We start from the raw sequence: 22475 nt of genomic DNA on the forward strand, positions 1-22475 counted from the left end.
CTCATGACATTACCCCCCCCAAACACATGACATCACCCCCCCAAACACATGACATCACCCCCCTCCCCCAAACTCATGACATTACCCCCCCAAACACATGACATCACCCCCCCACAAACACATGACATCACCCCCCAAAACACATAACATCACCCCCCCCAAACACATGACATCACCCCCCCAAACACATGACATCATCACCCCCCCAAACACATGACATCACCCCCCCCTCCCCCAAACACATGACATCACCCCCCTCCCCCAAACACATGACATCACCCCCCCCCGGTGTGGAGCCCCGCCGCACAGACTGAGCTGAGCCTCTTCCTCTTCCCTCTAACGTGGCTTGACATTGACGCAGGCCCCGCCCATCTGACGTAACTTACACTGGAGTGTCACAGATTGTAAATCACTTTTATTTTTGTTTTTCCTGTTTAATAATTGTTGACTCCAGTTTAGATTGTGATCTGTCTGTGGCCCTGAATGTGAGGGTCGGACAGACTGAGTTGCTCTGGGTTTGCGGTGCTGTACAGTCGGGGGTGGGGGAAGCAGCTTCAGAACACACGGGGCAAAGCACAAGCATCTCCGCCCTGTGTGTAGATGTGGTGCACCAGCTTCACCCAATGCTGGAACATCTCGTCCTCAAACCTCGGGTCCACGCCAATCAGCTGCAGGTAGAAGGACTGATGTGTCGCCAGCTTCAGCCGCAGTCTGTGGTTCTTCTCGTCATAAATGGATATTTTCGTTAACTTTAGAGGGAAAAGTCTGAAAACCAAAGGGGAAAAAACACAGGGATATAAAGATTGACGAGAAACTGCATCTCCACCCCGAGCCGTGTGTGTGTGTGTAGGTGTGTAGATAGATAGGTGTGTGTGTGTGTGTAGGTGTGTAGATAGATAGGTGTGTGTGTGTGTGTAGGTGTGTAGATAGGTGTGTGTAGGTGTGTAGATAGATAGGTGTGTGTGTGTGTGTAGGTGTGTAGATAGATAGGTGTGTGTGTGTGTGTAGGTGTGTAGATAGATAGGTGTGTGTGTGTGTAGGTGTGTAGATAGATAGGTGTGTGTAGGTGTGTAGGTAGATGTGTGTAGGTGTGTATGTGTAGGTGTGTGTGTGTGTAGGTGTGTATGTGTAGGTGTGTGTGTGTGTAGGTGTGTATGTGTAGGTGTGTGTGTGTGTAGGTGTGTATGTGTAGGTGTGTAGGTAGAGAGAGAGAAATCGATGACTGGGTCCTGTTGCACCGACAAGGACTGCCCTCTAGCTCCCCGTGTCATTGCCACTGGCCCCGCCCTCTTCCCCAGGGCGATTTAACCCCTACTGCCCCAGGGCCATTTAACCCCTACTGCCCCAGGGACACTTCCATTTCTAGCACGAATAACCCTTTGACCTTTCCGAACGAGATCGCCAATTTCAGACCAACTGGAGCCGCTCTTGCTGTGGGCCCGAGGTCACGCGGAGTGGATTCCCCCGGAACCAATGGAAGAGGAAACTCTCAGCATCAGCCTCTCCCTGCAGGTCCTGGGGGTTCAATGGGCGGTCCCGGGGTCAATGGGCGGTCCCGGGGTCAATGGTCGGTCCCGGGGTCAATGGGCGGTCCCGGGGTCAATGGCAGGTCCCGGGGTCAATGGCAGGTCCCGGGGTCAATGCTCGGTCCCGGGGGTCAATGCTCGGTCCCGGGGTCAATGGCAGGTCCCGGGGTCAATGCTCGGTCCCGGGGGTCAATGCTCGGTCCCGGGGGTCAATGGGCGGTCCCGGGGGTCAATGCTCGGTCCCGGGGTCAATGCTCGGCCCCGGGGTCAATGCTCGGTCCCGGGGGTCAATGCTCGGTCCCGGGGGTCAATGCTCGGTCCCGGGGGTCAATGGGCGGTCCCGGGGGTCAATGCTCGGTCCCGGGGGTCAATGCTCGGTCTCGGGGTCAATGCTCGGTCCCGGGGGTCAATGGGCGGTCCCAGGGTCAATGGGCGGTCCCGGGGTCAATGGCAGGTCCCGGGGTCAATGCTCGGTTCTGGGGGTCAATGCTCAGCCCCGGGGTCAATGGGCGGCCCCGGGGTCAATGCTCGGTCCCGGGGGTCAATGCTCGGTCCCGGGGGTCATTGCTCGGTATCGGGGTCAATGCTCGGTCCCGGGGTCAATGCTCGGCCCCGGGGTCAATGCTCGGTCCCGGGGGTCAATGCTCGGTCCCGGGGGTCAATGCTCGGTCCCGGGGGTCAATGGGCGGTCCCGGGGGTCAATGCTCGGTCCCGGGGTCAATGCTCGGCCCCGGGGTCAATGCTCGGTCCCGGGGGTCAATGCTCGGTCCCGGGGGTCAATGCTCGGTCCCGGGGGTCAATGGGCGGTCCCGGGGGTCAATGCTCGGTCCCGGGGGTCAATGCTCGGTCTCGGGGTCAATGCTCGGTCCCGGGGGTCAATGGGCGGTCCCAGGGTCAATGCTCAGCCCCGGGGTCAATGGGCGGCCCCGGGGTCAATGCTCGGTCCCGGGGTCAATGCTCGGTATCGGGGTCAATGGGCGGCCCCTGGGTCAATGCTTGGCCCCGGGGTCAATGCTCGGTCCGGGGGTCAATGCTCGGTCCCGGGGGTCAATGCTCGGTCCCGGGGTCAATGGGCGGTCCCGGGGTCAATGCTCGGTACCGGGGTCAATGGGCGGTTCCAGGCGTCAATGGGCGGTCCCGAGGGTCAATGGGCGGTTCCGGGGGTCAATGCTCGGTCCCGGGGGTCAATGCTCGGTCCCAGGGGTCAATGCTCGGTCCCGGGGGTCAATGGGCAGTCCCGGGGTCAATGGCCGGTTCCAGGGGTCAATGCTCGGTCCCGGGGGTCAATGGGTGGTCCCGGGGTCAATGTTCGGCCCCGGGGGTCAATGGGCGGTCCCGGGGTCAATGGGCGGTCCTGGGGGTCAATGCTCGGTTCCAGGGGTCAATGGGTGGTCCCGGGGTCAATGCTCGGTCCCGGGGGTCAATGCTCGGTCCCGGGGGTCAATGCTCGGTTCTGGGGGTCAATGGGCGGCCCCGGGGTCAATACTCGGTCCCGGGGGTCAATGCTCGGTCCCGGGGTCAATGGGCGGTTCCGGGGGTCAATGCTCGGCCCCGGGGTCAATGGGCGGTTCCGGGGGTCAATGCTCGGTCCCGGGGGTCAATGGGCGGTCCTGGGGTCAATGCTCGGTCCCTGGGGTCAATGGGCGGCCCCGGGGTCAATGGGCGGTTCCAGGGGCCAATGGTTGGTCCTGGGGGTCAATGCCCGGTCCTGGGGGTCAATGGGCGGTCCCGGGGTCAATGCTCGGTCCCGGGGTCAATGGGCGGTCCCGGGTTCAATGCTCGGTCCCGGGGGTCAATGGGCGGCCCCGGGGTCAATGCTCGGTCCCGGGGTCAATGCTCGGTCCCGGGGGTCAATGCTCGGTCCCGGGGGTCAATGCTCGGTCCCGGAGGTCAATGCTCGGTCCCGGAGATCAATGCTCGGTCCCGGAGGTCAATGCTCGGTCCCGGAGATCAATGCTCGGTCCCGGGGTCAATGCTCGGTCCCGGGGGTCAATCCACGGTCCCAGGGTCAATGGGCGGTTCCGGGGGTCAATGGGCGCTCCTGGGGGTCAATGGGCGGTTCCAGGGGTCAATGCTCGGTCCCGGGGGTCAATGGGAAGTCCCAGGGGTCAATGCTCGGTCCCGGGGGTCACTGGGCGGTCCCGGGTTCAATGCTCGATTCCAGGGGTCAATGGGCGGTCCCGGGGTCAATGGGCGGTCCTGGGGGTCAATGCTCGGTCCCGGGGGTCATTGCTCGGTATCGGGGTCAATGTTCGGTCCCGGGGTCAATGTTCGGTCCCGGGGGTCAATGCTCGGTCCCGGGGGTCAATGCTCGGTCCCGGGGGTCAATGCTCGGTCCCGGGGGTCAATGGGCGGTCCCGGGGGTCAATGCTCGGTCCCGGGGGTCAATGCTCGGTCCCGGGGTCAATGCTCGGTCCCGGGGGTCAATGGGCGGTCCCAGGGTCAATGCTCAGCCCCGGGGTCAATGAGCGGCCCCGGGGTCAATGCTCGGTCCCGGGGGTCATTGCTCGGTCCCGGGGTCAATGTTCGGTATCGGGGTCAATGGGCGGCCCCTGGGTCAATGCTCGGCCCCGGGGTCAATGCTCGGTCCGGGGGTCAATGCTCGGTCCCGGGGGTCAATGCTCGGTCCCGGGGTCAATGGGTGGTCCTGGGGTCAATGCTCGGTCCCGTGGGTCAATGCTCGGTCCCGGGGTCAATGGGCGGTTCCAGGCGTCAATGGGCGGTCCCGGGGGTCAATGGGCGGTTCCGGGGGTCAATGCTCGGTCCCGGGGGTCAATGGGAGGTCCCAGGGGTCAATGCTCGGTCCCGGGGGTCAATGGGCAGTCCCGGGGTCAATGGCCGGTTCCAGGGGTCAATGCTCGGTCCCGGGGGTCAATGGGTGGTCCCGGGGTCAATGCTCGGCCCCGGGGGTCAATGGGCGGTCCAGGGGTCAATGGGCGGTCCTGGGGGTCAATGCTCGGTTCCAGGGGTCAATGGGTGGTCCCGGGGTCAATGGGCGGTCCCGGGGGTCAATGCTCGGTCCCGGGGGTTAATGCTCGGTCCCGGGGTCAATGCTCGGTCCCGGGGTCAATGCTCGGTTCTGGGGGTCAATGGGCGGCCCCGGGGTCAATGGGCGGCCCCGGGGTCAATACTCGGTCCCGGGGGTCAATGCTCGGTCCCGGGGTCAATGGGCGGTTCCGGGGGTCAATGCTTGGCCCCAGGGTCAATGGGCGGTTCCGGGGGTCAATGCTCGTTCCCGGGGTCAATGGGCGGTCCTGGGGTCAATGCTCGGTCCCTGGGGTCAATGCTCGGACCCGGGGGTCAATGCTCGGTCCCGGGAGTCAATGGGCGGTCCCAGGGTCAATGCTCAGCCCCGGGGTCAATGGGCGGCCCCGGGGTCAATGCTCGGTCCCGGGGGTCATTGCTCGGTCCCGGGGTCAATGCTCGGTATCGGGGTCAATGGGCGGCCCCTGGGTCAATGCTCGGCCCCGGGGTCAATGCTCGGTCCGGGGGTCAATGCTCGGTCCTGGGGGTCAATGCTCGGTCCCGGGGTCAATGGGCGGTCCTGGGGTCAATGCTCGGTCCCGGGGGTCAATGCTCAGTCCCGGGGTCAATGGGCGGTTCCAGGCGTCAATGGGCGGTCCCGGGGGTCAATGGGCGGTTCCGGGGGTCAATGCTCGGTCCCGGGGGTCAATGCTCGGTCCCAGGGGTCAATGCTCGGTCCCGGGGGTCAATGGGCAGTCCCGGGATCTATGGTCGGTTCCAGGGATCAATGCTCGGTCCCGGGGGTCAATGGGTGGTCCCGGGGTTAATGCTCGGCCCCGGGGGTCAATGGGCGGTCCCGGGGTCAATGGGCGGTCCTGGGGGTCAATGCTCGGTTCCAGGGGTCAATGGGTGGTCCCGGGGTCAATGGGCGGTCCCGGGGGTCAATGCTCGGTCCCGGGGGTCAATGCTCGGTCCCGGGGTCAATGCTCGGTCCCGGGGTCAATGCTCGGTTCTGGGGGTCAATGGGCGGCCCCGGGGTCAATACTCGGTCCCGGGGGTCAATGCTCGGTCCCGGGGTCAATGGGCGGTTCCGGGGGTCAATGCTCGGCCCCGGGGTCAATGGGCGGTTCCGGGGGTCAATGCTCGTTCCCGGGGTCAATGGGCGGTCCTGGGGTCGATGCTCGGTCCCTGGGGTCAATGGGCGGTCCCGGGGTCAATGCTCGGTCCCGGGGGGTCAATGCTCAATCCAGGGGGTCAATGGGCGGTCCCGGGGTCAATGTTCAGTCCCGGGGTCAATGCTCGGTCCTGGGGGTCAATGGGCGGTCCCGGGGTCAATGCTCGGTCCCGGGGTCACTGGTCGGTCCCGGGTTCAATGCTCGATTCCAGGGGTCAATGGGCGGTCCCGGGGTCAATGGGCGGTCCTGGGGGTCAATGCTCGGTCCCGGGGGTCAATGGGCGGTCCCGGGAGTCAATGGGCGGTCCTGGGGGTCAATGGGCGGTCCTGAGGGTCAATGGGCGGTCCCGGGGTCAATGCTCGGTCCCGGGGTTCAATGGGCGGTTCCAGGGGCCAATGGGTGGTCCTGGGGGTCAATGCCCGGTCCTGGGGGTCAATGAGCGGTCCCGGGGTCAATGCTCGGTCCCGGGGTCAATGGGCGGTCCCGGGTTCAATGCTCGGTCCCGGGGGTCAATGAGCGGCCCCGGGGTCAATGCTCGGTCCCGGGGGTCAATGCTCGGTCCCGGGGGTCAATGCTCGGTCCCGGGGGTCATTGCTCGGTCCCGGAGGTCAATGCTCGGTCCCGGAGATCAATGCTCGGTCCTGGGGGTCAATGCTCGGTCCCGGGATCAATGCTCGGTCTCGGGGTCAATGCTTGGTCCCGGGGGTCAATCCACGGTCCCAGGGTCAATGGGCAGTTCCGGGGGTCAATGGGCGCTCCTGGGGGTCAATGGGCGGTTCCAGGGGTCAATGCTCGGTCCCGGGGGTCAATGGGAGGTCCCAGGGGTCAATGCTCGGTCCCGGGGGTCACTGGGCGGTCCCGGGGTCAATGGGCGGTCCTGGGGGTCAATGCTCGGTTCCAGGGGTCAATGGGTGGTCCCGGGGTCAATGCTCGGTCCCGGGGGTCAATGCTCGGTCCCGGGGGTCAATGCTCGGTCCCGGGGGTCAATGCTCGGTTCTGGGGGTCAATGGGCGGCCCCGGGGTCAATACTCGGTCCCGGGGGTCAATGCTCGGTCCCGGGGTCAATGGGCGGTTCCGGGGGTCAATGCTCGGCCCCGGGGTCAATGGGCGGTTCCGGGGGTCAATGTTCGTTCCAGGGGCCAATGGTTGGTCCTGGGGGTCAATGCCCGGTCCTGGGGGTCAATGGGCGGTCCCGGGGTCAATGCTCGGTCCCGGGGTCAATGGGCGGTCCCGGGTTCAATGCTCGGTCCCGGGGGTCAATGGGCGGCCCCGGGGTCAATGCTCGGTCCCGGGGTCAATGCTCGGTCCCGGGGGTCAATGCTCGGTCCCGGGGGTCAATGCTCGGTCCCGGGGGTCAATGCTCGGTCCCGGAGGTCAATGCTCGGTCCCGGAGATCAATGCTCGGTCCCGGAGGTCAATGCTCGGTCCCGGAGATCAATGCTCGGTCCCGGGGTCAATGCTCGGTCCCGGGGGTCAATCCACGGTCCCAGGGTCAATGGGCGGTTCCGGGGGTCAATGGGCGCTCCTGGGGGTCAATGGGCGGTTCCAGGGGTCAATGCTCGGTCCCGGGGGTCAATGGGAAGTCCCAGGGGTCAATGCTCGGTCCCGGGGGTCACTGGGCGGTCCCGGGTTCAATGCTCGATTCCAGGGGTCAATGGGCGGTCCCGGGGTCAATGGGCGGTCCTGGGGGTCAATGCTCGGTCCCGGGGGTCATTGCTCGGTATCGGGGTCAATGTTCGGTCCCGGGGTCAATGTTCGGTCCCGGGGGTCAATGCTCGGTCCCGGGGGTCAATGCTCGGTCCCGGGGTCAATGCTCGGTCCCGGGGGTCAATGGGCGGTCCCAGGGTCAATGCTCAGCCCCGGGGTCAATGAGCGGCCCCGGGGTCAATGCTCGGTCCCGGGGGTCATTGCTCGGTCCCGGGGTCAATGTTCGGTATCGGGGTCAATGGGCGGCCCCTGGGTCAATGCTCGGCCCCGGGGTCAATGCTCGGTCCGGGGGTCAATGCTCGGTCCCGGGGGTCAATGCTCGGTCCCGGGGTCAATGGGTGGTCCTGGGGTCAATGCTCGGTCCCGGGGGTCAATGCTCGGTCCCGGGGTCAATGGGCGGTTCCAGGCGTCAATGGGCGGTCCCGGGGGTCAATGGGCGGTTCCGGGGGTCAATGCTCGGTCCCGGGGGTCAATGGGAGGTCCCAGGGGTCAATGCTCGGTCCCGGGGGTCAATGGGCAGTCCCGGGGTCAATGGCCGGTTCCAGGGGTCAATGCTCGGTCCCGGGGGTCAATGGGTGGTCCCGGGGTCAATGCTCGGCCCCGGGGGTCAATGGGCGGTCCAGGGGTCAATGGGCGGTCCTGGGGGTCAATGCTCGGTTCCAGGGGTCAATGGGTGGTCCCGGGGTCAATGGGCGGTCCCGGGGGTCAATGCTCGGTCCCGGGGGTTAATGCTCGGTCCCGGGGTCAATGCTCGGTCCCGGGGTCAATGCTCGGTTCTGGGGGTCAATGGGCGGCCCCGGGGTCAATGGGCGGCCCCGGGGTCAATACTCGGTCCCGGGGGTCAATGCTCGGTCCCGGGGTCAATGGGCGGTTCCGGGGGTCAATGCTTGGCCCCAGGGTCAATGGGCGGTTCCGGGGGTCAATGCTCGTTCCCGGGGTCAATGGGCGGTCCTGGGGTCAATGCTCGGTCCCTGGGGTCAATGCTCGGTCCCGGGGGTCAATGCTCGGTCCCGGGGGTCAATGGGCGGTCCCAGGGTCAATGCTCAGCCCCGGGGTCAATGGGCGGCCCCGGGGTCAATGCTCGGTCCCGGGGGTCATTGCTCGGTCCCGGGGTCAATGCTCGGTATCGGGGTCAATGGGCGGCCCCTGGGTCAATGCTCGGCCCCGGGGTCAATGCTCGGTCCGGGGGTCAATGCTCGGTCCTGGGGGTCAATGCTCGGTCCCGGGGTCAATGGGCGGTCCTGGGGTCAATGCTCGGTCCCGGGGGTCAATGCTCAGTCCCGGGGTCAATGGGCGGTTCCAGGCGTCAATGGGCGGTCCCGGGGGTCAATGGGCGGTTCCGGGGGTCAATGCTCGGTCCCGGGGGTCAATGCTCGGTCTCGGGGGTCAATGCTCGGTCCCGGGGTCAATGCTCGGTCCCGGGGGTCAATGGGCGGTCCCAGGGTCAATGCTCAGCCCCGGGGTCAATGAGCGGCCCCGGGGTCAATGCTCGGTCCCGGGGGTCATTGCTCGGTCCCGGGGTCAATGTTCGGTATCGGGGTCAATGGGCGGCCCCTGGGTCAATGCTCGGCCCCGGGGTCAATGCTCGGTCCGGGGGTCAATGCTCGGTCCCGGGGGTCAATGCTCGGTCCCGGGGTCAATGGGTGGTCCTGGGGTCAATGCTCGGTCCCGGGGGTCAATGCTCGGTCCCGGGGTCAATGGGCGGTTCCAGGCGTCAATGGGCGGTCCCGGGGGTCAATGGGCGGTTCCGGGGGTCAATGCTCGGTCCCGGGGGTCAATGGGAGGTCCCAGGGGTCAATGCTCGGTCCCGGGGGTCAATGGGCAGTCCCGGGGTCAATGGCCGGTTCCAGGGGTCAATGCTCGGTCCCGGGGGTCAATGGGTGGTCCCGGGGTCAATGCTCGGCCCCGGGGGTCAATGGGCGGTCCAGGGGTCAATGGGCGGTCCTGGGGGTCAATGCTCGGTTCCAGGGGTCAATGGGTGGTCCCGGGGTCAATGGGCGGTCCCGGGGGTCAATGCTCGGTCCCGGGGGTTAATGCTCGGTCCCGGGGTCAATGCTCGGTCCCGGGGTCAATGCTCGGTTCTGGGGGTCAATGGGCGGCCCCGGGGTCAATGGGCGGCCCCGGGGTCAATACTCGGTCCCGGGGGTCAATGCTCGGTCCCGGGGTCAATGGGCGGTTCCGGGGGTCAATGCTTGGCCCCAGGGTCAATGGGCGGTTCCGGGGGTCAATGCTCGTTCCCGGGGTCAATGGGCGGTCCTGGGGTCAATGCTCGGTCCCTGGGGTCAATGCTCGGTCCCGGGGGTCAATGCTCGGTCCCGGGGGTCAATGGGCGGTCCCAGGGTCAATGCTCAGCCCCGGGGTCAATGGGCGGCCCCGGGGTCAATGCTCGGTCCCGGGGGTCATTGCTCGGTCCCGGGGTCAATGCTCGGTATCGGGGTCAATGGGCGGCCCCTGGGTCAATGCTCGGCCCCGGGGTCAATGCTCGGTCCGGGGGTCAATGCTCGGTCCTTGGGGTCAATGCTCGGTCCCGGGGTCAATGGGCGGTCCTGGGGTCAATGCTCGGTCCCGGGGGTCAATGCTCAGTCCCGGGGTCAATGGGCGGTTCCAGGCGTCAATGGGCGGTCCCGGGGGTCAATGGGCGGTTCCGGGGGTCAATGCTCGGTCCCGGGGGTCAATGCTCGGTCCCAGGGGTCAATGCTCGGTCCCGGGGGTCAATGGGCAGTCCCGGGATCTATGGTCGGTTCCAGGGATCAATGCTCGGTCCCGGGGGTCAATGGGTGGTCCCGGGGTTAATGCTCGGCCCCGGGGGTCAATGGGCGGTCCCGGAGGTCAATGCTCGGTCCCGGAGATCAATGCTCGGTCCTGGGGGTCAATGCTCGGTCCCGGGATCAATGCTCGGTCTCGGGGTCAATGCTTGGTCCCGGGGGTCAATCCACGGTCCCAGGGTCAATGGGCAGTTCCGGGGGTCAATGCTCGGTCCCGGGGGTCAATGGGAGGTCCCAGGGGTCAATGCTCGGTCCCGGGGGTCACTGGGCGGTCCCGGGGTCAATGGGCGGTCCTGGGGGTCAATGCTCGGTTCCAGGGGTCAATGGGTGGTCCCGGGGTCAATGCTCGGTCCCGGGGGTCAATGCTCGGTCCCGGGGGTCAATGCTCGGTCCCGGGGGTCAATGCTCGGTTCTGGGGGTCAATGGGCGGCCCCGGGGTCAATACTCGGTCCCGGGGGTCAATGCTCGGTCCCGGGGTCAATGGGCGGTTCCGGGGGTCAATGCTCGGCCCCGGGGTCAATGGGCGGTTCCGGGGGTCAATGTTCGTTCCCGGGGTCAATGGGCGGTCCTGGGGTCAATGCTCGGTCCCTGGGGTCAATGGGCGGCCCCGGGGTCAATGGGCGGTTCCAGGGGCCAATGGTTGGTCCTGGGGGTCAATGCCCGGTCCTGGGGGTCAATGGGCGGTCCCGGGGTCAATGCTCGGTCCCGGGGTCAATGGGCGGTCCCGGGTTCAATGCTCGGTCCCGGGGGTCAATGGGCGGCCCCGGGGTCAATGCTCGGTCCCGGGGTCAATGCTCGGTCCCGGGGGTCAATGCTCGGTCCCGGGGGTCAATGCTCGGTCCCGGAGGTCAATGCTCGGTCCCGGAGATCAATGCTCGGTCCCGGAGGTCAATGCTCGGTCCCGGAGATCAATGCTCGGTCCCGGGGTCAATGCTCGGTCCCGGGGGTCAATCCACGGTCCCAGGGTCAATGGGCGGTTCCGGGGGTCAATGGGCGCTCCTGGGGGGTCAATGGGCGGTTCCAGGGGTCAATGCTCGGTCCCGGGGGTCAATGGGAAGTCCCAGGGGTCAATGCTCGGTCCCGGGGGTCACTGGGCGGTCCCGGGTTCAATGCTCGATTCCAGGGGTCAATGGGCGGTCCCGGGGTCAATGGGCGGTCCTGGGGGTCAATGCTCGGTCCCGGGGGTCATTGCTCGGTATCGGGGTCAATGTTCGGTCCCGGGGTCAATGTTCGGTCCCGGGGGTCAATGCTCGGTCCCGGGGGTCAATGCTCGGTCCCGGGGGTCAATGCTCGGTCCCGGGGGTCAATGGGCGGTCCCGGGGGTCAATGCTCGGTCCCGGGGGTCAATGCTCGGTCCCGGGGTCAATGCTCGGTCCCGGGGGTCAATGGGCGGTCCCAGGGTCAATGCTCAGCCCCGGGGTCAATGAGCGGCCCCTGGGTCAATGCTCGGCCCCGGGGTCAATGCTCGGTCCGGGGGTCAATGCTCGGTCCCGGGGGTCAATGCTCGGTCCCGGGGTCAATGGGTGGTCCTGGGGTCAATGCTCGGTCCCGGGGGTCAATGCTCGGTCCCGGGGTCAATGGGCGGTTCCAGGCGTCAATGGGCGGTCCCGGGGGTCAATGGGCGGTTCCGGGGGTCAATGCTCGGTCCCGGGGGTCAATGGGAGGTCCCAGGGGTCAATGCTCGGTCCCGGGGGTCAATGGGCAGTCCCGGGGTCAATGGCCGGTTCCAGGGGTCAATGCTCGGTCCCGGGGGTCAATGGGTGGTCCCGGGGTCAATGCTCGGCCCCGGGGGTCAATGGGCGGTCCAGGGGTCAATGGGCGGTCCTGGGGGTCAATGCTCGGTTCCAGGGGTCAATGGGTGGTCCCGGGGTCAATGGGCGGTCCCGGGGGTCAATGCTCGGTCCCGGGGGTTAATGCTCGGTCCCGGGGTCAATGCTCGGTCCCGGGGTCAATGCTCGGTTCTGGGGGTCAATGGGCGGCCCCGGGGTCAATGGGCGGCCCCGGGGTCAATACTCGGTCCCGGGGGTCAATGCTCGGTCCCGGGGTCAATGGGCGGTTCCGGGGGTCAATGCTTGGCCCCAGGGTCAATGGGCGGTTCCGGGGGTCAATGCTCGTTCCCGGGGTCAATGGGCGGTCCTGGGGTCAATGCTCGGTCCCTGGGGTCAATGCTCGGTCCCGGGGGTCAATGCTCGGTCCCGGGGGTCAATGGGCGGCCCCGGGGTCAATGCTCGGTCCCGGGGGTCATTGCTCGGTCCCGGGGTCAATGCTCGGTATCGGGGTCAATGGGCGGCCCCTGGGTCAATGCTCGGCCCCGGGGTCAATGCTCGGTCCGGGGGTCAATGCTCGGTCCTGGGGGTCAATGCTCGGTCCCGGGGTCAATGGGCGGTCCTGGGGTCAATGCTCGGTCCCGGGGGTCAATGCTCAGTCCCGGGGTCAATGGGCGGTTCCAGGCGTCAATGGGCGGTCCCGGGGGTCAATGGGCGGTTCCGGGGGTCAATGCTCGGTCCCGGGGGTCAATGCTCGGTCCCAGGGGTCAATGCTCGGTCCCGGGGGTCAATGGGCAGTCCCGGGATCTATGGTCGGTTCCAGGGATCAATGCTCGGTCCCGGGGGTCAATGGGTGGTCCCGGGGTTAATGCTCGGCCCCGGGGGTCAATGGGCGGTCCCGGGGTCAATGGGCGGTCCTGGGGGTCAATGCTCGGTTCCAGGGGTCAATGGGTGGTCCCGGGGTCAATGGGCGGTCCAGGGGGTCAATGCTCGGTCCCGGGGGTCAATGCTCGGTCCCGGGGTCAATGCTCGGTCCCGGGGTCAATGCTCGGTTCTGGGGGTCAATGGGCGGCCCCGGGGTCAATACTCGGTCCCGGGGGTCAATGCTCGGTCCCGGGGTCAATGGGCGGTTCCGGGGGTCAATGCTCGGCCCCGGGGTCAATGGGCGGTTCCGGGGGTCAATGCTCGTTCCCGGGGTCAATGGGCGGTCCTGGGGTCGATGCTCGGTCCCTGGGGTCAATGGGCGGTCCCGGGGTCAATGCTCGGTCCCGGGGGGTCAATGCTCAATCCAGGGGGTCAATGGGCGGTCCCGGGGTCAATGTTCAGTCCCGGGGTCAATGCTCGGTCCTGGGGGTCAATGGGCGGTCCCGGGGTCAATGCTCGGTCCCGGGGTCACTGGTCGGTCCCGGGTTCAATGCTCGATTCCAGGGGTCAATGGGCGGTCCCGGGGTCAATGGGCGGTCCTGGGGGTCAATGCTCGGTCCCGGGGGTCAATGGGCGGTCCCGGGAGTCAATGGGCGGTCCTGGGGGTCAATGGGCGGTCCTGAGGGTCAATGGGCGGTCCCGGGGTCAATGCTCGGTCCCGGGGTTCAATGGGCGGTTCCAGGGGCCAATGGGTGGTCCTGGGGGTCAATGCCCGGTCCTGGGGGTCAATGAGCGGTCCCGGGGTCAATGCTCGGTCCCGGGGTCAATGGGCGGTCCCGGGTTCAATGCTCGGTCCCGGGGGTCAATGAGCGGCCCCGGGGTCAATGCTCGGTCCCGGGGGTCAATGCTCGGTCCCGGGGGTCAATGCTCGGTCCCGGGGGTCATTGCTCGGTCCCGGAGGTCAATGCTCGGTCCCGGAGATCAATGCTCGTTCCTGGGGGTCAATGCTCGGTCCCGGGATCAATGCTCGGTCTCGGGGTCAATGCTTGGTCCCGGGGGTCAATCCACGGTCCCAGGGTCAATGGGCAGTTCCGGGGGTCAATGGGCGCTCCTGGGGGTCAATGGGCGGTTCCAGGGGTCAATGCTCGGTCCCGGGGGTCAATGGGAGGTCCCAGGGGTCAATGCTCGGTCCCGGGGGTCACTGGGCGGTCCCGGGTTCAATGCTCGATTCCAGGGGTCAATGGGCGGTCCCGGGGTCAATGGGCGGTCCTGGGGGTCAATGCTCGGTCCCGGGGGTCAATGGGTGGTCCCAGGAGTCAATGGGCGGTCCTGGGGGTCAATGGGCGGTCCTGAGGGTCAATGGGCGGTCCCGGGGTTAATGCTCGGTCCCGGGGGTCAATGGGCGGTTCCGGGGGCCAATGGGTGGTCCTGGGGGTCAATGGGCGGTCCTGGGGGTCAATGGGCGGTCCCAGGGGGGCGGTCCTGGGGGTCAATGGGCGGTCCTGAGGGTCAATGGGCGGTCCCGGGGTCAATGCTCGGCCCCGGGGGTCAATGGGCGGTCCCGGGGTCAATGGGCGGTCCTGGGGTCAAAGGGCGGTCCTGGGGGTCAATGGGCGGTTCCGGGGTCAATGGGCGGTCCCGGGGTCAATGTGCGGTCCCGGGGTCAATGGGCAGTCCTGGGGGTCAATAGGCGGTCCCGAGGGTCAATGGGCGGTTCCGGGGTCAATGGGCGGTCCTGGGGTCAATGGGCGGTCCCGGGGTCAATGGGCAGTCCTGGGGATCAATGGGCGGTCCTGGGGGTCAATGGGCGGTCCCGAGGGTCAATGGGCGGTTCCAGGGGTCAATGGGCGGTCCTGGGGGTCAATAGGCGGTCCCGGGGTCAATGGGCGGTCCCGGGGTCAATGGGCGGTCCTGGGGGTCAATAGGCGGTCCCGAGGGTCAATGGGCGGTCCCGGGGATCAATGGGCGGTCCTGGGGGGTCAATGGGCGGTCCTGGGGGTCAATGGGCGGTCCCGAGGGTCAATGGGCGGTTCCAGGGGTCAATGGGCGGTCCTGGGGGTCAATGGGCGGTCCCGGGGGTCCACAGGCGGTCCCGGGGTCAATGCTCGTCCCAGGGGTCAATGGGCGGTTCCAGGGGTCAATGGGCGGTCCCGGGGTCAATGTGCGATCCCGGGGTCAATGGGCGGTCCTGGGGGTCAATGGGCGGTCCTGGGGATCAATGGGCGGTCCCGGGGTCAATGTGCGGTCCTGGGTCAATGGGCGGTCCTGGGTCAATGGGCGGTCCTGGGGGTCAATGGGCGGTCCTGGGGATCAATGGGCGGTCCCGGGGTCAATGGGCGGTTCCAGGGGTCAATGTGCGGTCCTGGGGTCAATGTGCGGTCCTGGGGTCAATGGGCGGTCCTGGGGGTCAATGGGCGGTCCTGGGGGTCAATGGGCGGTCCTGGGGGTCAATGGGCGGTCCCGGGGTCAATGGGCGGTCCCGGGGTCAATGGGCGGTCCCGGGGTCAATCACTAACCAATACGAAGTTGGGTCGGTTGTGAGGCCATCTTGTCCAATGGGCTCGGACTGTTTTGATGACAAAAGATTGCGATCCTGTAAAAGTGAGGCCTTATTCCTTTTTTGGATTAAATGGAATATTCATTTTGGAAAACATTTTGTGAGAGAAACCTTTGGTTTGAAATGGTCAGCTGACAATCAGCAGCGAGGGCAGCCCTTACCTGAGGAGTTGCAGAGGGGTGTAGGGTCCAGCCGGGAGGGGGCCCTCGGGGCTGAGGTGCTCACTTGGCTTCCTGTTGAAGATCTGTAGCTGCAGCTGTTTCTGTCTCTCACTGGGTTGGGCAATCAGCAAAACATCTGGAATGTAGAGGGTGGGGTCGGTGGAGGACACGCCTATCGTCACCATGGTAACTCGATGATGGATGTCACTCACATGACCCTTCTTACTCACCTGCAATTATAAAAAGAGACATTTGGGCTTATATAGCAGCTCCGACTTCAGAAATATTTCCAAACGCTTCAAACACAACGAATGACTGAATTTTATCATGACTTGATATTTAGACGAATATTGTTTTATTTTGCAAAGTAAATTTTCACAATCAGTTTGTGCTTGCAGTAAATGGGATTACAATCACTTCAGGGAGAAGGTTGTTGGGAAATATAAAATGAGTGAAGACAATCAAAATGCGCCAGTAAGCCCCTGTGGTTCTATGTGGGACCTGTGGGATATCTATCATTTCAATCGTCAGTCAGTAAATGAATAATGTGAAAGTTCTAGCTATGAATGCAGGGGTGAGGCATTGATTCAAATCCTGTGCAGTGGAAGTCACCTCAGTCTGCTACCTGTAAGGAACCTTCGTGTAATGTAGGAAACGTGGTAGCCAATTTGCGCACAGCAAGCTCCCACAGATTTTACTGATGTTGGTTGAGATGGTCACAAAATCGGGAGAACTCCTCTGCTCTTCTTCAAACTGTGCCACAGGATCCTTTACATCCACCCGAGAGGGAAGACAGTCCCTCGGTTTAATATCTCATCCAAAAGATGGAACCTCCAACAGTGTGGCACTCCCTCAGTACTGCCCCTCCGACAGTGCGGCACTCCTTCAGTACCGTCCCTCTGACAGTGCGGCACTCCCTCAGTACCGCCCCTCCGACAGTGCGGCGCTCCCTCAGTACCGCCCCTCCGACAGTGCGGCACTCCCTCAGTACTGCCCCTCCGACAGTGCGGCGCTCCCTCAGTACCGCCCCTCCGACAGTGCGGTGCTCTCTCAGTACTGCCCCACCGACAGTGTGGCACTCCCTCAGTACTGCCCCTCCGACAGTGCTGCGCTCCCTCAGTACCACCCCTCCGACAGTGCGGCACTCCCTCAGTACTGCCCCTCCGACAGTGCAGCGCTTCCTCAGTACTGCCCCTCCGACAGTGCGGCACTCCCACAGTACTGCCCCTCCAACAGTGCAGCACTCCCTCAGTACTGCCCCTCCAACAGTGCAGCACTCCCTCAGTACTGCCCCTCCCTCAGTACTGCCCCTCCAACAGTGCAGCACTCCCTCAGTACTGCCCCTCCCTCAGTACTGCCCCTCCAACAGTGCAGTACTCCCTCAGTACTGCCCCTCCGACAGTGCGGCACGCCCTCAGTACTGCCCCTCCGACAGTGCGGGGCTCTCTCAGTACTGCCCCTCCGACAGTGCGGCGCTCCCTCAGTACTGCCCCTCCGACAGTGCAGCGCTCCCTCAGTACTGCCCCTCCGACAGTGCAGCGCTCCCTCAGTACTGCCCCTCCGACAGTGCGGCGCTCCCTCAGTCCTGCCCCTCCGACAGTGCGGCGCTCCCTCAGTACCCTCCGACAGTGCGGCACTCTCTCAGTACTGCCCCTCCGACAGTGCAGCACTCCCTCAGTACTGTCAGTACTGCCCCTCTGCGGCACTCCCTCAGTACTGCCCCTCCGACAGTGCAGCGCTCACTGAGCCAAGGCTGACACAATGGGCGGTCAGGCAACAGCGATGGGGAAAGGAGGGGACGGTTAATCTGCCGGCTTTGTTACGCTGCTCACTCTGAGCAGCAGACGGGCCAGTGATGGAGGTATTACTTCACCTGTGTAAAATTGCTTTCAAAGATCGGTGCATTTTTAAACAGTGAATAATCGCCATTGTAGAGATGTTGTTGCATTTCTCCTGCACATGAGGTCGGCAGGGCCCCAATATCCTCGAGAAGGTTGTAAAACAAGTAGGATCTGATATTGAGTGTGGCCTTTTCAGAACTGTACAAAAACGGAAATTAGTATCAATACACAGTTAATGTTTCTAAATAAATGTTTAATGTAGAATGAAAACATTGTATCTTCCCAAATTAACCCCGGTGTGCCCTACCGGGGGTACACCCCCCCAATCCGGGACCCCGGGGTACAAACCCCCAACCCCAGGGTACAGACCCCCCAACCCAGGGGTACAGAGCCCCCCAACCCGGGATACAGACCCCCCCAACCCCAGGGTACAGACCCCCAAACCCAGGGTACAGACCCCCCAACCCCGGGGTACAGACCCCCAACCCCGGGACCCCGGGGTACAGACCCCCCAACCCAGGGTACAGACCCCCCAACCCTGGGGTACAGACCCCCAACCCAGGACCCCGGGGTACAGACCCCCCAACCCAGGACCCCGGGGTACAGACCCCCCAACCCCGGGACACAGATCCCCCAACCCTGGGACCCCGGGGTACAGACCCCCCAACCCAGGGTACAGACCCCCCAACCCCGGGGTACAGACCCCCCAACCCAGGACCCCGGGGTACAGACCCCCCCAATTCCGGGACCCCGGGGTACAGACCCCCCCGACCCCGGGACCCTGGGGTACAGACCCCCCAACCCGGGGTACAAACCCCCCAACCCCGGGGTACAAACAGACAGGAAGAGATTCTACAGGTATAGAAAAAGGAAGCTTGGAGCTAAAGTAAACGATGGTTCCTTAGAGGATGAGACTGGAGAATTAATGATGGGAAACTGAAATGGCAAAGACTTTGAACAAATATTTTGTATCGGTCTTCATGGTAGAGGACACTAAACGCATCCAGTTAGTGGATAATCCAGGGGCTATTGGCAGGATCACTGTCACTGGAGCAAACTAATAGGACTAAAGGACCCTGGACCTGATGGCCTGCATCCTAGGGTGTTAAAAGAGGTGGATGCATTGGTTGTAATCGACCAAAATTCCTTGGATTCTGGAGAGGTCCCAGCGGATTGGAAAACCACAAATGTAACACCCCTATTTAAGGAAGGGGGGAGACAGAAAGCAGGAAACTATAGACCGGTTAGCCTAACATCTGTCACTGGGAAAATGTTGGAGTCCATTATTAAGGAAGCAGTAGCAGGACATTTAGAAAATCATAATGCAGTCAGGCAGAGTCAGCATAGTTTTATGAAAGGGAAAATCATGTTTGACAAATTTGCTGGAGTTCTTTGGGGATGTAACAAGCAGAGTGGATACAGGGGAACCAGTGGATGTGGTGTATTTGGATTTCCAGAAAGCAATCGATAAGGTGTCACATAAAAGGTTACTGCACAAGATAAAAGTTCACGGGGTTGGGGCTAATATATTAGCATGGATAGTGGATTGGCTAACTAACAGAAAACAGAGACTCAGAATAAACGAGTAATTTTCAGATTGGCAAACTATAACTAGTTGGGTGCCACAGGGATCAGTGCTGTTTATATTAATGACTTGGATGAAGAGACAGAGTGTAATGTAGCCAGATTTGCTGACGATACAAAGATGGATGGGAAAGCAAATTGTGAGGAGGACACAAAGAATCTACAAAGGGATATAGACAGACTAAGTGAGTGGGCAAACATTTGGCAGATGGAGATAATATGGAAAAGTGTGAGGTTATCCACTTTGGCAGGAAAAATAAAAAAGCAAATTATTATTTAAATGGAGAGATTACAAAAAGCTGCCGTACAGATGGATCTGGGAGTCCTTGTACATGAAACACAAAAAGTTAGTATACAGGTACAGCAAGTGATCAGGAAGGCAAATGGAATGTTGGCCTTTATTGCAAGGGGGAGAGAGTATAAAAGCAGAGAAGTCCTGCTCCAACTGTACAGGGTATTGGTGAGGCCACACCTGGAGTACTGCGTACAGTTTTGATCTCGGTATTTAAGGAAGGATATACTTACATTGGAGGCAGTTCAGAGAAGGTTCACTCGGTTGATTCCTGAGATGAAGGGGTTGTCTTATGAGGAAAGGTTGAGCAGGTTGGGCCTGTACCCATTGGAGTTTAGAAGAATGAGAGGTGATCTTATTGAAACGTATAAGATTCTGAGGAGGTTTGACAAGGTAGATGCAGAGAGGGTGTTTCCCCACGTGGGGGAATCTAGAACTAGGGGGCATGGTCTCAGAATAAGGGGTCGACCGTTTAGAACGGAGATGAGGAGGAATTTCTTCTCTCAGAGGGGGGTGAATCTGTGGAATTCTCTGCCCCAGAGAGCTGTGGAGGCTGGGACATTGAATATATTTAAGGGGGAGATAGACAGATTTTAGTCAAGGGTTATGGGGAGCGGGCAGGGAAGTGGAGTTGAGGCCAGGATCAGATCAACCCTGATCTTATTGAATGGCGGAGCTGCTCGAGATCCATATAGGTCCTGCTCCCATTTCTTATGTTCAACCCGGGTACAGGCCCCCCAAACCGTGTCCCCGGGGTACAGACCCCCCTCCAACCTGTGTCCCCGGGGTACAGGCCCCCCTCCAACCTGTGTCCCCGGGGTACAGACTCCCCCCAACGCGTGTCCCCGGGGTACAGACCCCCCTCCAACCTGTGTCCCCGGGGTACAGGCCCCCCTCCAACCTGTGTCCCCGGGGTACAGACTTCCCCCAACGCGTGTCCCCGGGGTACAGACCCCCCAACCCGTGTCCCAGGGGTACAGACCCCCTCCAACCTGTGTCCCCGGGGTACAGACCCCCCCAACCCGTGTCCCTGGGGTACAGACACCCTCCAACCTGTGTCCCCGGGGTACAGACCCCCTCCAACCTGTGTCACCGGGGTACAGACCCCCCAACCCGTGTCCCTGGGGTACAGACCCCCCAACCCGTGTCCCCGGGGTACAGACCCCCTCCAACCTGTGTCCCCGGGGTACAGACCCCCCCAACCCGTGTCCCTGGGGTACAGACCCCCTCCAACCTGTGTCCCCGGGGTACAGACACCCTCCAACCCGTGTCCCTGGGGTACAGACCCCCTCCAACCTGTGTCCCTGGGGTACAGACCCCCCAACCCGTGTCTCTGGGGTACAGACCCCCTCCAACCTGTGTCCCCGGGGTACAGACCCCACAACCCGTGTCCCCGGGGTACAGACCCCACAACCCGTGTCCCCGGGATACAGACCCCACAACCCGTGTCCCCGGGGTACAGACCCCCCACAACCTGTGTCCCCGGGGTACAGACCCCACAACCCGTGTCCCCGGGATACAGACCCCCCAACCCGTGTCCCTGGGGTACAGACCCCCTCCAACCCGTGTCCCTGGGGTACAGACCCCCTCCAACCCGTGTCCCTGGGGTACAGACCCCCTCCAACCTGTGTCCCCGGGGTACAGACCCCCCAACCCGTGTCTCTGGGGTACAGACCCCCTCCAACCTGTGTCCCCGGGGTACAGACCCCACAACCCGTGTCCCCGGGGTACAGACCCCACAACCCGTGTCCCCGGGATACAGACCCCACAACCCGTGTCCCCGGGGTACAGACCCCCCACAACCTGTGTCCCCGGGGTACAGACCCCACAACCCGTGTCCCTGGGATACAGACCCCACAACCCGTGTCCCCGGGGTACAGACCCCCCACAACCTGTGTCCCCGGGGTACAGACCCCACAACCCGTGTCCCCGGGATACAGACCCCACAACCCGTGTCCCCGGGGTACAGACCCCCCACAACCCGTGTCCCCGGGGTACAGACCCCCACAACCCGTGTCCCCGGGGTACAGACCCCCCACAACCCGTGTCCCCGGGGTACAGACCCCCCACAACCCGTGTCCCTGGGTACAGACCCCACAACCCATGTCCCCGGGGTACAGACCCCCCACAACCCGTGTCCCCGGGTACAGACCCCACAACCCATGTCCCCGGGGTACAGACCCCACAACCCATGTCCCCGGGGTACAGACCCCACAACCCGTGTCCCCGGGATACAGACCCCCACAACCTGTGTCCCCGGGGTACAGACCCCCCACAACCCGTGTCCCCGGGATACAGACCCCCACAACCTGTGTCCCCGGGGTACAGACCCCCCACAACCCGTGTCCCCGGGGTACAGACCCCCACAACCCGTGTCCCCGGGGTACAGACCCCCCACAACCCGTGTCCCCGGGGTACAGACCCCACAACCCGTGTCCCCGGGATACAGACCCCCACAACCTGTGTCCCCGGGGTACAGACCCCCCACAACCCGTGTCCCCGGGATACAGACCCCCACAACCTGTGTCCCCGGGGTACAGACCCCCCACAACCCGTGTCCCCGGGGTACAGACCCCCCACAACCCGTGTCCCCGGGGTACAGACCCCCACAACCTGTGTCCCCGGGGTACAGACCCCCCTCACTAGCCCGGGTCCCGGTCAATCTCCCGCCGCTTTTACCAGAGTCGAGTCTCTGTGAGTTTGTCCTCTGCTGGGGTCTGACCGGGCATTAAAACTTTGCGAGTGTGTGAGCGGCCCGCCGCATTACTCACTGCGGCAGCGGCTGATGTCAGCCCGAGGCCGGCGGCTCTGTTCGCGAACAAAGGGTCTGGTCTTACCGGAGTTCCACCGCAACAAACCGCTCACCGGCCGGAGCCCCAGGTCCCGGGTCCCCGGGTCCCCTGAACCACTCCATCTCTGCTCGAAATCGGGATTGGTGTAAATGTCCCCCACTGGAACATCAACCCATTGGTCTATCTGGTTTCCCCTCCAATTATTGCCTTTGTTTCCGGATATATCTCTGAATTATTTAATAAATCTTTGAAGCATGAATCCTCTCAGATCCCCTCTGCTGCCCCAGCACCAGCACCCTGACCCTCCTGTCCCCAGCACCCTGACCCTCCTGCCCCAGCACCCTGACCCTCCTGCCCCAGCACCCTGACCCTCCTGTCCCCAGCACCCTGACTCTCCTGCCCCAGCACCCTGACCCTGACTGCCCCAGCACCCTGGACCCTCCTGCTCCAGCACCCTGACTGCCCCAGCACCCTGACCCTC

The 22475-nt window shown here is 63.4% G+C and overlaps 1 protein-coding gene across 2 annotated transcripts; it reads right to left on the bottom strand.

The window, feature by feature from the left end:
- Nucleotides 1-425: 425 nt before the first annotated feature.
- On the bottom strand, nt 426-22293 carry LOC139241812 (Golgi-associated RAB2 interactor protein 3-like). Of its 2 annotated transcripts, none has more exons than XM_070870090.1 (4): nt 22040-22293; nt 17359-17524; nt 15486-15715; nt 426-765 (listed from the first exon to the last, which is right to left on the bottom strand). In XM_070870090.1, exons 1-4 carry the CDS (start codon nt 22114-22116, stop codon nt 555-557), a joined length of 684 nt encoding a protein of 227 aa, XP_070726191.1. In that variant the 5' UTR covers nt 22117-22293; the 3' UTR covers nt 426-554. The 2 variants fall into 2 exon arrangements, with proteins under 2 accessions (XP_070726191.1, XP_070726192.1); XM_070870091.1 differs by lacking the exon at nt 22040-22293 and adding an exon at nt 21882-21960.
- Between the last annotated feature and the right edge of the window lie 182 nt (nt 22294-22475).

This window comes from Pristiophorus japonicus, unplaced genomic scaffold (assembly GCF_044704955.1).
Source record: "Pristiophorus japonicus isolate sPriJap1 unplaced genomic scaffold, sPriJap1.hap1 HAP1_SCAFFOLD_1133, whole genome shotgun sequence".
Lineage (NCBI taxonomy): Eukaryota > Metazoa > Chordata > Chondrichthyes > Pristiophoridae > Pristiophorus > Pristiophorus japonicus.

Excerpts from the sequence above, each read along its gene's own strand:
- LOC139241812 (XM_070870090.1), bottom strand. The coding sequence starts at position 22,116 with ATGGAGTGGTTCAGGGGACCCGGGGACCCGGGACCTGGGGCTCCGGCC. Across the intron at positions 15,716-17,358 it reads TTGAAAGCAATTTTACACAG|GTGAGTAAGAAGGGTCATGT; the intron begins GTGAAGTAATAC and ends TTATAATTGCAG. Across the intron at positions 766-15,485 it reads ACCCCTCTGCAACTCCTCAG|ACTTTTCCCTCTAAAGTTAA; the intron begins GTAAGGGCTGCC and ends TTTGGTTTTCAG.